This window comes from Amblyraja radiata, chromosome 8 (assembly GCF_010909765.2).
Source record: "Amblyraja radiata isolate CabotCenter1 chromosome 8, sAmbRad1.1.pri, whole genome shotgun sequence".
Taxonomy (NCBI): domain Eukaryota; kingdom Metazoa; phylum Chordata; class Chondrichthyes; order Rajiformes; family Rajidae; genus Amblyraja; species Amblyraja radiata.
In genome coordinates this window covers 68,215,794-68,227,883 of record NC_045963.1, presented here as the reverse complement: position 1 = coordinate 68,227,883, position 12,090 = coordinate 68,215,794, and the positions used below count along the sequence as shown (strand labels likewise).

The following is a 12,090-nucleotide window of genomic DNA, read 5'->3' as shown; positions in this document are numbered from 1 at the left end:
CACATCCTGAGCACTCAACTCCCTGTGATGTCCTTGATCTTTTTCCCTGCAGTCATTTGTTGAGGGCAACGAGTTTTTTAGACGTTACGAAGTCACCTTCCAGTCTCTGAAACAGGCGGCTGATGCATACTTAGAAGTCGAGGATTCAGGTAACCGGAGAATCGTTGAAACCGACTTCATACGCGTGGTGTGTCAGTTGAATTCTCTTAACGGTAGACGTGCTTGCCCACCGTGGCTGACCCTCTGCTCTTTCTTCCTGCCCTGCCATTGCTGCTGCCTGCAGCTGAGGAGCGGGAGGGCGCCAACAAGTTCCTGACCGACTCGATGGTCCAATGGCGGAACCTGTCGGTGGAGGTGCGGAGCGTCAAGTCCATGCTGGAGGAAGTGATCGCCAACTGGAACAAGTACAACGGCACAGTAGAAGACCTTCAGGCTTGGCTGGAAGATGCAGAGAAGATGCTGAATCAACCGGAACTTGCAAAGAAGGTACAAGACTTGACTGCAGTACAGGGAGGAAAGCTGGAAGAGAGGTGGGGGCAGGACAAAGCCTGGCAAAGATAGTAGATACAGGGGAGGGGGCGTTTTGGTCGGTCGGTGGTGGGATACAGAAGAGAATAAGAAGCGTGAGAGAAGGATAGCGGAGGTGCAAATTGTGAAGTCAGAGGAAAGAATATAGGTGGAAGGGGACAAGGGGAGGGGGATAGGGGAGAAATGGGTGCAAAACCAAGTGGGGACACAGGGAACAGAGGGAAGGGGGGTTGGGGGTTCTTTATAGTTTAGTTACCTGAAAGTGGAGAATTCAATGTTCATACTGGAGTATTCAATGTTCATACTGGAATACCTGGAGTATTGTGTGCAGTTTTGGTCCCCTAATTTGAGGAAGGACATTCTTGATATTGAGGGAGTGCAGCGTAGGTTTACAAGGTTAATTCCCGGGATGGCGGGACTGTCATATGCTGAGAGAATGGAGCAGCTGAGCTTGTGCACTCTGGAGTTTAGAAGGATGAGAGGGGATCTCATTGAAACATATAAGATTGTTAAGGGCTTGGACACACTAGAGACAGGAAACAGTTCCTGATGTTCCAGAACCAGGGGCCACAGTTTAAGAATAAGGAGTAAGCCATTTAGAAGGGAGACGAGGAAACACCTTTTCTCACAGAGAGTGGTGAGTCTGTGGAATTCTCTGCCTCAGAGGGCGGTGGAGGCAGGTTCTCTGGATGCTTTCAAGAGAGAGCTAGATAGGGCTCTTAAAAATAGCGGAATCGGGATATGGGGAGAAGGCAGGAACGGGGTACTGATTGGGGAAGGTCAGCCATGATCACATTGAATGGCGGTGCTGGCTTGAAGGGCCAAATGGCCTACTCCTGCACCTATTGTCTATTGTCTATACTGTGGGGTTTTAAGCGTTCCAAGCAGAAGAAGGTATCATGTATGTTGATCTGTGTCCTTTGGTCTCACTGCTCTGCAGCCTTCTTACCTTTTACATTCACATGGACCTCTAGCCTTCCACCGAGTGGGGGGCTTAGCCGGGATGTGTCCCATACCTCTGGTAAGATGGGCCAGATTTGGACTCTTTTCCAGAGCTAACTGTCCACGGTTCCCACCTCTGGGGGGCTCATTCCTTGTGTGCATCTCGGAAAAATATCTAGAGTGAAATTGCTCCACGGTTTGAAGTGCCACCACCTCTACACCATGCAGATTACCCTCCGTGCATTTGCTCTCAAGGGCACAACCTTTAACTGTGCAGCAGTCACTCAGTACTGTGTTGGAACTCAGCATCAGGTCCGCGCTTTGTAGCAAGACATCCTGATTCCACGTATTAGCATTTTGACACGCTGTCCATTGCACTGTTGGTGGTTAAAATATCTTACAGCAGCTCGCATTTGTTCTTTTGTTCACTTTTCTATTGTTCTTTGTACCTTTTCATACCACTCGTTCCCCTCTCCCCTGACCCAGTGAAGAAGGTGTCTCGACACGAAACGTCACCTATTCCTTTCCTCCAGTGACGCTGCCTGACCTGCTGAGTTCCTCCAGCACTTTGTTACTCCAGCCCTTTCGCTGTAAACTACCCCCCCTTAACACGCACAGCTCGTATTTAACGTTTCCTTTCTTACGTTTGTCGTGTGTTTGCATTGGAAGGACTTCTTCCGTCACCTCCCGCACTGGATCCAGCAGCACTCCGTCATGAACGACGCTGGGAATTTCCTGATCGAGACGTGCGATGAACTGGTCTCTCGGGATCTCAAGCAGCAGCTGCTCTTGCTCAACGGGCGTTGGAGGGAGCTCTTCGTCAAAGTGAAACACGTAGGTCTATTTTCTTCTCCATTATGGAATGGTTGAGTAGCAATGCTTCGGAGGTTACCTGGTATATCCCGAAAACCTGTAACGAGGTGACAGGGCACCTCTGCGTGGATTTGTTCAATTGCAATGTCAATGAATAGTAAGGCCATCATTTGTTACTCAGCATATGGGCATCAGTCACAAGGGTGTTCGTCATAAGGGCAGTTGTTGTCCTTCCTGTTTAGTTTAGTTTCGAGATTAGTGATTAGTACGGGTGTCAGAGGTTATGGGGAGAAGGGGGTTAGGAGGGAGAGATATATCAGCCATGATTGAACGGTGGAGTAGAATTGATGGGCCGAATGGCCTAATTCTACTCCTATCACTTATGACCTTATGAGATACAGTGGGGAATCACGCAGTCGGTGCGGACTCCACCGAGTCCACACCGACCAACGATCCCCGCGCATTAACACGACCTACCCAAACTAGGGACAATTTACATTTATACCAAACCAATTATCCTACAAACCTCTACGCCGTTGGAATGCGGGAGGAAACCGAAGATCTCGGAGAAAACCCACGCAGGTCACGGGGCGAACGTACCAACGACATACAGTCAAGCACCCATAGTCAGGATCGAATCCGGGTCTCTGGCGCTGTAATCGCTGTAAGGCAGCAACTCTACCACTATGCCACTGTGTCACCTTAATGCTTCGAAGGTTACCTGGTAAACCAGCAACACGAGTGACTGGACTTCCCTGCTCGGGTTTGTTCAATTCCAATGTCAATGGATAGCAAGGCCATCATTTGCCTTTTGTGACTCACAATGTGGGCATCAGTAACAAGGGCGTCCATTGTAAGGGCAGTTGTTGTCCATCCTGTGTTCCCTATGTGAGGTTTTGCTTGGTTTGGTTTGGAAATACAACATGGGACCAGGCCCTTCTGCCCAACGAGTCCATGCTGTTGATCATGGATGATTGACCATTGATCACCTGTTGATCAATGAGACCATTGATCACCCGTTCACACTAGTCCCACTTTCTCATCCACACCCTACACACTAGTAGCAATATAGTGAGGCCAATTAAGCTGCAAATCCGCACGTCTTTGGTATGTGGGAGGGAACTGGAGCACCTGTGAGAAATCCACGCGGTCATAGGGAGAACATACAAACTCCGTACAGACAGGACCCGTGGTCGGGATCGAACCCAAGACACTAGCACTGTAAGGCAGCAACTCTACCGCTGCGCCACTGTGCCGCCCCCATTCCAGCGAGCTTTTAACATCTCGTTGCCAAGGGCACAATGCCAGATCCACACTCGGTGGAATAGCACTAAATGGATGGCAGTGTCCATTGATCCCAAATGCAATTAACCCTAAATATTTCACCGACTGATGAAATTGCCGATATCTGAAGCTGTGTGCTTGAAACTGCTGGATGAGGCTGAGCACGTGGCTGAGAACAAAACTCTCACGACTGTGCAAAACTGCCATGAAGCAGAGCCATGAAGCTGCTGTCTTACACATCATCCTTGTTTGACGGCACGCTTTATAATGCAGTCATAGAGTTATTAACACAATTGCCCATGCCAACCAAGTTACCCACCTCAGCTGGTACCTTTTCATTGCATTTACTTTTAATTAAGTTTAGTTTAGTTTAGTCTATTGTCACATGGACCAAGGTACAGCGAAAAAACTTTTGTTGCGTGCTAACCAGTCAGCGGAAAGACTATACATGAGTCAGTTTGCAGTTTAGATTATTGTCATGTGCAGGTACAGTGAAAAGCTTTTGTTGCATGCTATCCAGTCAGTGGAAAGACTATACATGATTATAATCAAACCATCCACAGTGTATAGATATAGGTAAAGGGAATAATGTTTGGTGTAAGTCCAGTAAAGTCTGATTAAAGATAGTCCGAGGATCTCCAATGAGGTAGGTGGTAGGTCAGGACTACTCTCTAGTTGGTGGTAGGATGGTTCAGTTGCCTGATAACAGCTGGGAAGAAACTGTCCCTGAATCTGGAATTTGGCCGGTATCTCTCTAAACTATTTATATTGAGTTGAGTTCAGTTTATTGTCAAGTGTACCGAGGTTGTGCTGGGATGGTTCATCCATCTGCTCATAGCAATCCATTCATAGCAAAAGGATTTGAGTATAGGAGCAGGGAGGTTCTACTGCAGTTGTTCAGGGTCTTGGTGAGACCACACCTGGAGTATTGCGTACAGTTTTGGTCTCCTAATTTGAGGAAAGACATTCTTGCCATAGAGTACAGAGAAGGTTCATCAGACTGATTCCTGGGATGTCAGGACTTTCATATGAAGAAAGACTGGATAGACTCGGCTTGTACTCGCTAGAATTTAGAAGATTGAGGGGGGATCTTATAGAAACGTACAAAATTCTTAAGGGGTTGGACAGGCTAGATGCAGGAAGATTGTTCCCGATGTTGGGGAAGTCCAGAACAAGGGGTCACAGTTTAAGGATAAAGGGGAAATCTTTTAATACTGAGATGAGAAAAACATTTTTTACACAGAGAGTGGTGAATCTCTGGAATTCTCTGCCACAGAAGTTAGTTAGTTGAGGCCAGTGCATTGGCTATATTTAAGAGGGAGTTAGATGTGGCCCTTGTGGCTAAAGGGATCAGGGGGTATGGAGAAAAGGCAGGTACAGGATACTGAGTTGGATGATCAGCCATGATCATATTGAATGGCGGTGCAGGCTCGAAGGGCCGAATGGCCTACTCCTGCACCTATTTTCTATGTTTCTATGTTTCTATCTACATCTACCTTAATCCCAGCCGCATGATGATGCCTTCCTTTCTTCTGCAGTATGCACGGGCAGACGAAGTGGACAGGCTCAAAAAGGAATATCTGGATGGCGTGTCTACCCTGAAGAGCTTTGTTGACTCGGCCAACGAGAAGCAGGTCTCCCCTGTGGACGTCTCTTTCCTCAACGTCAAGACTTACATTCAGGACATGGAGGTACACAATTCTATCCACAGAGAAAGTTAACGTTTTTCAACATTAGGTATAAAACTGGGCTTCCATGGAAAGCGATCTCTCATGGTTTCTCTAACAGACGGTTCATCAGTTTTACATGCGAGTGACAAATTAAACAACTAACGGGGTCTTTTCGAATGGTAAATAAAGAATAGATTTGTGTGTTAGGAAGGAACTGCACAGGCTGGTTCCTACTGAAGTGCTAAAGCAATTCAGCGGATCAGGCAGCGTTTCTGGCGAAAAGGAACGGGTGACGTTTCGGGTCGGGACCCTTCTTCAGACTGATTGTAGTACGGGGGGAGAAAGCTGGAAAAGAGATGGAAACAGATACAGCCTGGCCATAGATCGGTGAATTAGGGAGACATTATTGGCATTTGGGTTGACAAAGGCTAGAGAGGAAAAGGAGGCAAAATTATAATCAGATAAGGAGGATAAAGGAGTGAAATATAAAGGCCAAAGGGAGGGATATAGTTTGATTGTACCTGTATCCGGCATTCCACCTCAATCACTCCTCTTCTCCATATCTGACACCCTTTGTATGTATCCTGTTCATCTCTAGCCTTTGTCCGCCCATCTCCCCCCCCCCCCCCCCAATTGTATATTCAGCTATCAATTGCCAATCTTTCTCCCGCCCCCACTTCTTCCCAACTACGTTGAGTCTGAAGAAGGAACCCAACTCGAAATGTCACCTATCCGTGTCCTCCACAGATGCTGAGTTACTCCAGCACTTAGTGTGTTACTCAAGATTCCGGCATCTGCAGTTCCTCGTGTCTCAATGTTAGAATATGTTTCTACCATCGATGCGTTGATATGAAGGCACTCATTAACTAGTCTCAATATCAACGCAGTTGTTTGCCAAATTAGACATAAAGTGGGCGGCATGGTGGCATTGCTGCCTTACAGCGCCAGAGACCACGGTTCGATCCTGACCACGGGCCCTGTCTGTACGGAGTTTCTCCATTCTCCCAGTGACCTTGCATGGGATTTCTCTGGGAGGCTCCGCTTTCCTCCCACACTCTGAAGATATACAGGTTTTTAGGCTAGTTGGCTTGGTATAATTGTAAAATTGTCCTTAATTTGTGTCGGATAGTGTTAGTGGCGTAGATCGCTAGTCGACGTGGATTCGGTTGGCCAAAGGGCCTGTTTCCACGCTGTATCTCTAAACTAAACTAAACTAAACTAAACTATCAGTACACTGTTCGACCTCTGCAAGCGGGTTTCCTGACCCATTCCCTTGCATCATTTTATTGACTGTGCTCAAGGAGTTGATTGCTAGCTTCCCCTCACAAACTGCTGCTCTGATGCTCTGCAGGTAACAAAGCAAAAAGTGCCAATCATGGAAGCACAGTACAAAGTGGTTTCCAAGACAGCCCAACAGTTAACGAAGGACACACCCCAGGATGAAGTGACACAGATGCTTGCCACAATGTCGACCATTAAAGATCAGCTGATAAAGGTAAGAATGCCACCCCCTCCCCAGATATGGGGAAAGAAGTGTAGGTTTAATGCGTAATTGGAAGTGCGATCAGCACGCTACGATGCATTCAGCTGGTAAAGACCAGTGTTCACCTAAACAGGCGGCCAAACATCAACTCTGCTGCTAGACGTAAAATGCCAGATTAACTCAGCACGACAGGTCGCATCTCTGGATAGAGGGAATGGGGGATGTTTCAGATCGAGACCCTTCTTCAGATTTTCATAACCCTCTGGTTTAGAAGTGACTGAAATTTGCACAAACATGCAGCCAATGATGGGGAGATGGGTGGAATTCTGAGGTAGTGACGTATGCATTCATCATGAGGTTGAAGACCGACACAAAAAGATGGAGTACTGTAATTCAGCGGCTCAGGCAACATCTCTGGAGAGAAGGAACAGGTGAGGTTTCGGCTGGAAGACCCTTCGTCAGCCTGACGTTGATTTGTGTGTGTCCATTTCTTGCCTGTTGTGCTGTACAGGTTCGGGAGCGTTGCCAGTGCTTGCTGTTGGAAGCTCACCAGCTGCTGGGACCTGTCGACGAGCTGGAGAAGCAAATCACCAGGTTCTACGAGGCAACAAACAGGGCGAATCAGATCACCTCGGCCGGCAACACAGACGGCAGCTCAGCTGATAGCTTCAAGATGGGACATCAGGTTGGTGAAGATCATGACTACACGCGGTGGATTTAGCTGACGAGTTCTTGGAACCAGAAAATGTACCGGATAGTGAAACATAGAAACATTGAAAATAGGTGCAGGAGTAGGCCATTCGGCCCTTCGAGCCAGCACCGCCATTCAATAAGATCATGGCTGATCATCCAAAATAAGTACCCCCCGTTCCTGCTTTCTCCCCATAGCCATTGATTCCGTTGGCCCTAATAGCTCTATCTAACTCTCTCTTGAATACATTTTTTGAAAGGCCCAGATAGAGTGGATGTGGAGAGAATGTTTCCACCAATGGGAGAGACTGGGACCAGAGGTTATAGCCTCAGAATTAAAGGGCGTTAAAGGAAGGAGATGAGGAGGGATTTCTTTAGTCAGAGGGTGGTGAATCTGTGGAATTCTTTGCCTCCAGAAGACTGTGGAGGCCAAGTCAATGGATATTTTTAAGGCAGAGATAGATAGATAGATTTTTGATTAGTACGGGTGTCAGGGGTTATGGGGAGAAGGCAGGAGAATGGGGTTAGGAGGGAGAGATAGATCAGCCATGAATGAATGGCGGAGTAGACTTGATGGGCCGAATGGCCTAATTCTGCTCCTCAATCAATCAATCAATCAATCAACCTTTATTGTCATCTTGCAAAGCAACAGTTGTACAATGCAAAATGAGAAGACTTTTCCCAGGGAATACCGGAGCATCGCACATGAAACTTAAAACATTTCACACATAATAACAGTAAAAACAATCAGTACATATATCTTGGACAGACTGGACAAAACACACAACACTCACTTTTTAATACTCCGACAATCTCCCGAGGGGCCGCCATCTTGGGCGAACCAATCACTTATGAACATGAAGTAAAACATGCGACCTCCGTTCCCCTCCAGGAACTAACAACATGCCAAGAGCAATGTAAAAAGGCGGTCTCTGAAGCAGAGTGGAATTTGCAGACAGTCCAGAAGCTGATCAACTCTAGCAAGGTGATGATGCACCTGGATTCAGCTCTGCTACAGAAGAAACTCCTCCAGATTCAAGCTGCTTACCAGGTGAAACACCCATTACTTTTAACTTAATTCCCATTGAGTCTGTGTGGAAGGGCACAGACAGGAGCAAGTGCCTGTGATGTTCTAGACTCTGAAAGGGATGTGGGATTCCTAAGGGATTTAAATCAGAAAACCATGTGGTTCACTACAAAGTAACTGCTTGTTTACTCAATCATAACCCTGCTGGCTTCTTGCACAGTCCGCTTCTGTCTAGATAGTTTTGGATTCAAACAGGGCCAAGGAGAGAGAGTGGGTGGACACAAAGTGCTGGGGTGACTCATCGAGTCAGGCAGCATCTCTGGAGAAAATGGATGGGTGACGTTTCAGGTCTGGGTCTGGAGAAGGGTCCCGACCCAAAACGTCACCTATCCTTTTCCCCCAGAGATGCTGCCAGACCCTGTGAGTTACCCCAGCATATTCTGTCTAACTTTGGTATAAATCAGCATCTGTAGTTCTTCAGTCAGAGCCATGCAGTGTGGAAACAGATCCCACACTGTGCAACATTTCCCATTTACACACAGAGAGCTATTTAACAGTAAAGAACATTGTTACCTGAAAGTGGCAACACAATTAGACAATTTGGCGATAGGTCTCCAAACTGAAAAACAAAGCCCCCCTCCCCTCCCCCATTACCACCCCCTGCATCTGACCACCAAGCTAATTTTGTAGCCACTGTTTTGCAGTCCTTCAGAATATGGATCAGATTTGCATTTCTTTCTGGCATAGTCAGAGTGGTGTGCCTCATATCTAGATGAATGCTCCCAGTGCAGGAGGCCTTGTAGAAGATGATTCATCTGTTAACTTTACCCGTACCTATGTATAAAGAAGGCCAGGTATCTACGTTTAGTTTTTAAAATGTAGTTTAATTTATTATTGTCACATGAACCGAGGGACAGTGAAAAGCTTTGTAGTTCCCTGCCTGTTCCTGGCCTATAATGATGCCTTCAATGGATATCCCAAATAGTTCCACCCCTTATTACAATACCAGTTTATTTTGTGTTTTTTTGCCAGTTTTCTGCATGATATTTGTGTGTTTTTGCGCGTTTCTTGCGTCTTTTGGCATGCTTTTTTGTGTGTTTGTTTGTGTGCTTTAGCCTATAATGATGTTTTGTGTGTTTGTTTGTGTGTTTTAGTCATAATAATGTTTGGTCTATAATGATACTTTCATGATTACCCAAAATAGTTCAGCCCTTTATAACATTGTCAAATTATTTAATGTTTTTTGCGTGTTTTTTTCTGCCAGTTTGTCGCGTGCTTTTTTGTGTTGTACGTGCCTTTCGTGTGTTGTGCGGGCTTTTTGTGTGTTGTGCGTGCTTTTTGGGTGTCGTGCGTTTTTTTTGTGTGTTGTGCGTGCTTTTTGTGTGTTGTGCGTGCTTTTTGTGTGTAGTGCGGACTTTTTGTGTGTTGTGCATGCTTTTTGTGTGTAGTGCGGACTTTTTGTGTGTAGTGCGGACTTTTTGTGTGTTGTGCATGCTTTTTGGGTGTCGTGCGTTTTTTTTGTGTGTTGTGCGTGCTTTTTGTGTGTTGTGCATGCTTTTTGTGTGTAGTGCGGACTTTTTGTGTGTAGTGCGGGCTTTTTGTGTGTTGTGCGTGCTTTTTGTGTGTTGTGCGTGCTTTTTGTGTGTAGTGCGGACTTTTTGTGTGTTGTGCGGGCTTTTTGTGTGTTGTGCGTGCTTTTTGTGTGTTGTGCGTGCTTTTTGTGTGTTGTGCGTGCTTTTTATGTGTCGTGCGTGCTTTTTGTGTGTTGTGCGTGCTTTTTGTGTGTTGTGCGCGCTTTCTGCGTGTTTTTTTGTGTGTTTGTTGCGTGCTTTTTTAGTTGCGTGCTTGTTCCTGGTCTATAACGGTTGCCCCCCAATGAATACCCCCCCAATAGATCAGCCCTTTCTAACATTGCCAGTTGGGAGCCAATGGCTGGAATACTTTGGGACTCATTGGGGATGCAGATTGCTTCTTCATGCTGTGTGGTGCTCCCTGGTAGGACATGGTGGAGAAAGGAGCTACATGGAGGAAGCACATGGAGACAAACAGCAACCTGCTGAAGAGATTCGAGGACTGCAGGAAGGAGCTGGAGCTGGTGCTACATTCTGCTCAGACAGCCCTGATAGAAGTGGGGAACCCCGAGCGGCTACTAGCAAGGCACACGGTGAGGCTTGCCAGCTTCCGTGAGACGAGGCTGCACTTGCAGATCCGGCACCGTGTGATCCTGTACACAGAGCCCCAAGGCCATACGTTCATAAGTGATAGGAGCAGAATTAGGCCATTTGGCCCATCATGTCTACCCCGCCATTCAATCATGGCTGAACTATCTTTGCCTCTCAGCCCCATTCTGCTGCCTTCTCCCCATCACCCCTGACACCCTTACTGATCAAGAATCGGTCAACTTCTGCCTTACAAAATATCCACTGATAGCCTCCACTGCCTTCTGTGGCAAAGAATTCCACAGATTCTCCACACTCTGATTGAAGAAATTCCTCCTTATCTCCTTCCTAAAGGAACGTCCTTTTATTCTGAGGCTATGGCCTGCTTTCCTAGTCTCTCCCACTGGTTGAAACATTCTCTCCACATCCACTCACAATTTCTCTCTTTCTCTCGACCCCGTGGCCGGCTAATTCAGTGAGCACTAAATCACATCTCTGGACTCTGGAGGAGGCACTTGTGTGAGCTTCTGAATGGTGCAGGAGTAGAGTGCATGCTCGTACAGTCAGTACACTGGCACTGTGCATGCTGAGATGTGGCGTGCCGAGATGACGTCACTCTTATTCACCAAACAATTATTTCTTCCTTAGGATTTCTTCAACCAGTTTGATCAGAGAATCCTCAATGCCTTTCTGAAGGCCTGTGATGAGCTGACAGACATTCTTCCTGAACAGGAGCAGGAAGGCCTCCAGGAGACGGTGCGAAGCCTGCACAAGCAGTGGAAGGTTAGCACCGGGTGCTGGGAATAGGGGGGATTCTGTTACATTAGCTGGGAATAACAGGAATAACAACAGGCCTTTTGTTCCATTAAACCCCTTCCATTAAACCCCCTCAAACATCCCTTCATAAGGTCATAATGAATAGAAGTAGAATCAGGCCATTCGGCCCATCGATACTCTGCCATTCAATCTTGGCTAATCTATCTCTCCCTCCTAACGCCATTCTCCTGCCTTCTCCCCATAACCTCTGACACCCGTACTAATCAAGAACCTATCTATCTCTGCCTTAAACATATCCACTGACTTGGCCCCCACAGCCTTCTGTGGCAAAGAATTCCATGGATTCACCACCCTATGACTAAATACATTTCCACATCTCCTTCCAAAAAGAAGGTGCTTTAATTCTAAGGCCACGACCTCTAGCCCCAGACGCTCCCATTAGTGGAATCATCCTCTTCCCATCCCCTTTTAATTGTTCTTGTGTATCGCCCACCAAAAATGCATAAGGACTTTATCACCCAATTTGCTGATCTTATCTCTAGCTTTCTGCCCAAATTTGTCCGGGTCCTGATTCTTGGTGATTTTAACATTCATGTCTGCTGTCCTACTAAGCCTCTTGTGAGTGAATTTATGAACCTGGTTGAGACCTTCAATCTGACTCTACTTACCACTGGACCCACGCACAAGCTTGGCCATACACTCCACCTGGTGCTATCG

At 46.8% G+C, this 12,090-nt stretch overlaps 1 protein-coding gene across 13 annotated transcripts in view; it reads left to right on the top strand.

Moving 5' to 3' along the window:
* Positions 1 to 12,090, top strand: part of syne1 (spectrin repeat containing nuclear envelope protein 1) — a 440,240-nt gene that overhangs the window by 115,183 nt on the left and 312,967 nt on the right. For all 13 annotated transcript variants that reach the window (XM_033026154.1, XM_033026164.1, XM_033026166.1 and 10 more), the window contains 9 exons: positions 53 to 149; positions 284 to 486; positions 2,140 to 2,304; positions 5,106 to 5,258; positions 6,589 to 6,732; positions 7,232 to 7,405; positions 8,303 to 8,461; positions 10,437 to 10,601; positions 11,245 to 11,379. In XM_033026154.1, the coding sequence (XP_032882045.1) occupies positions 53 to 149; positions 284 to 486; positions 2,140 to 2,304; positions 5,106 to 5,258; positions 6,589 to 6,732; positions 7,232 to 7,405; positions 8,303 to 8,461; positions 10,437 to 10,601; positions 11,245 to 11,379 (1,395 nt within the window). The remainder of the gene's footprint in view (positions 1 to 52; positions 150 to 283; positions 487 to 2,139; positions 2,305 to 5,105; positions 5,259 to 6,588; positions 6,733 to 7,231; positions 7,406 to 8,302; positions 8,462 to 10,436; positions 10,602 to 11,244; positions 11,380 to 12,090) is intronic.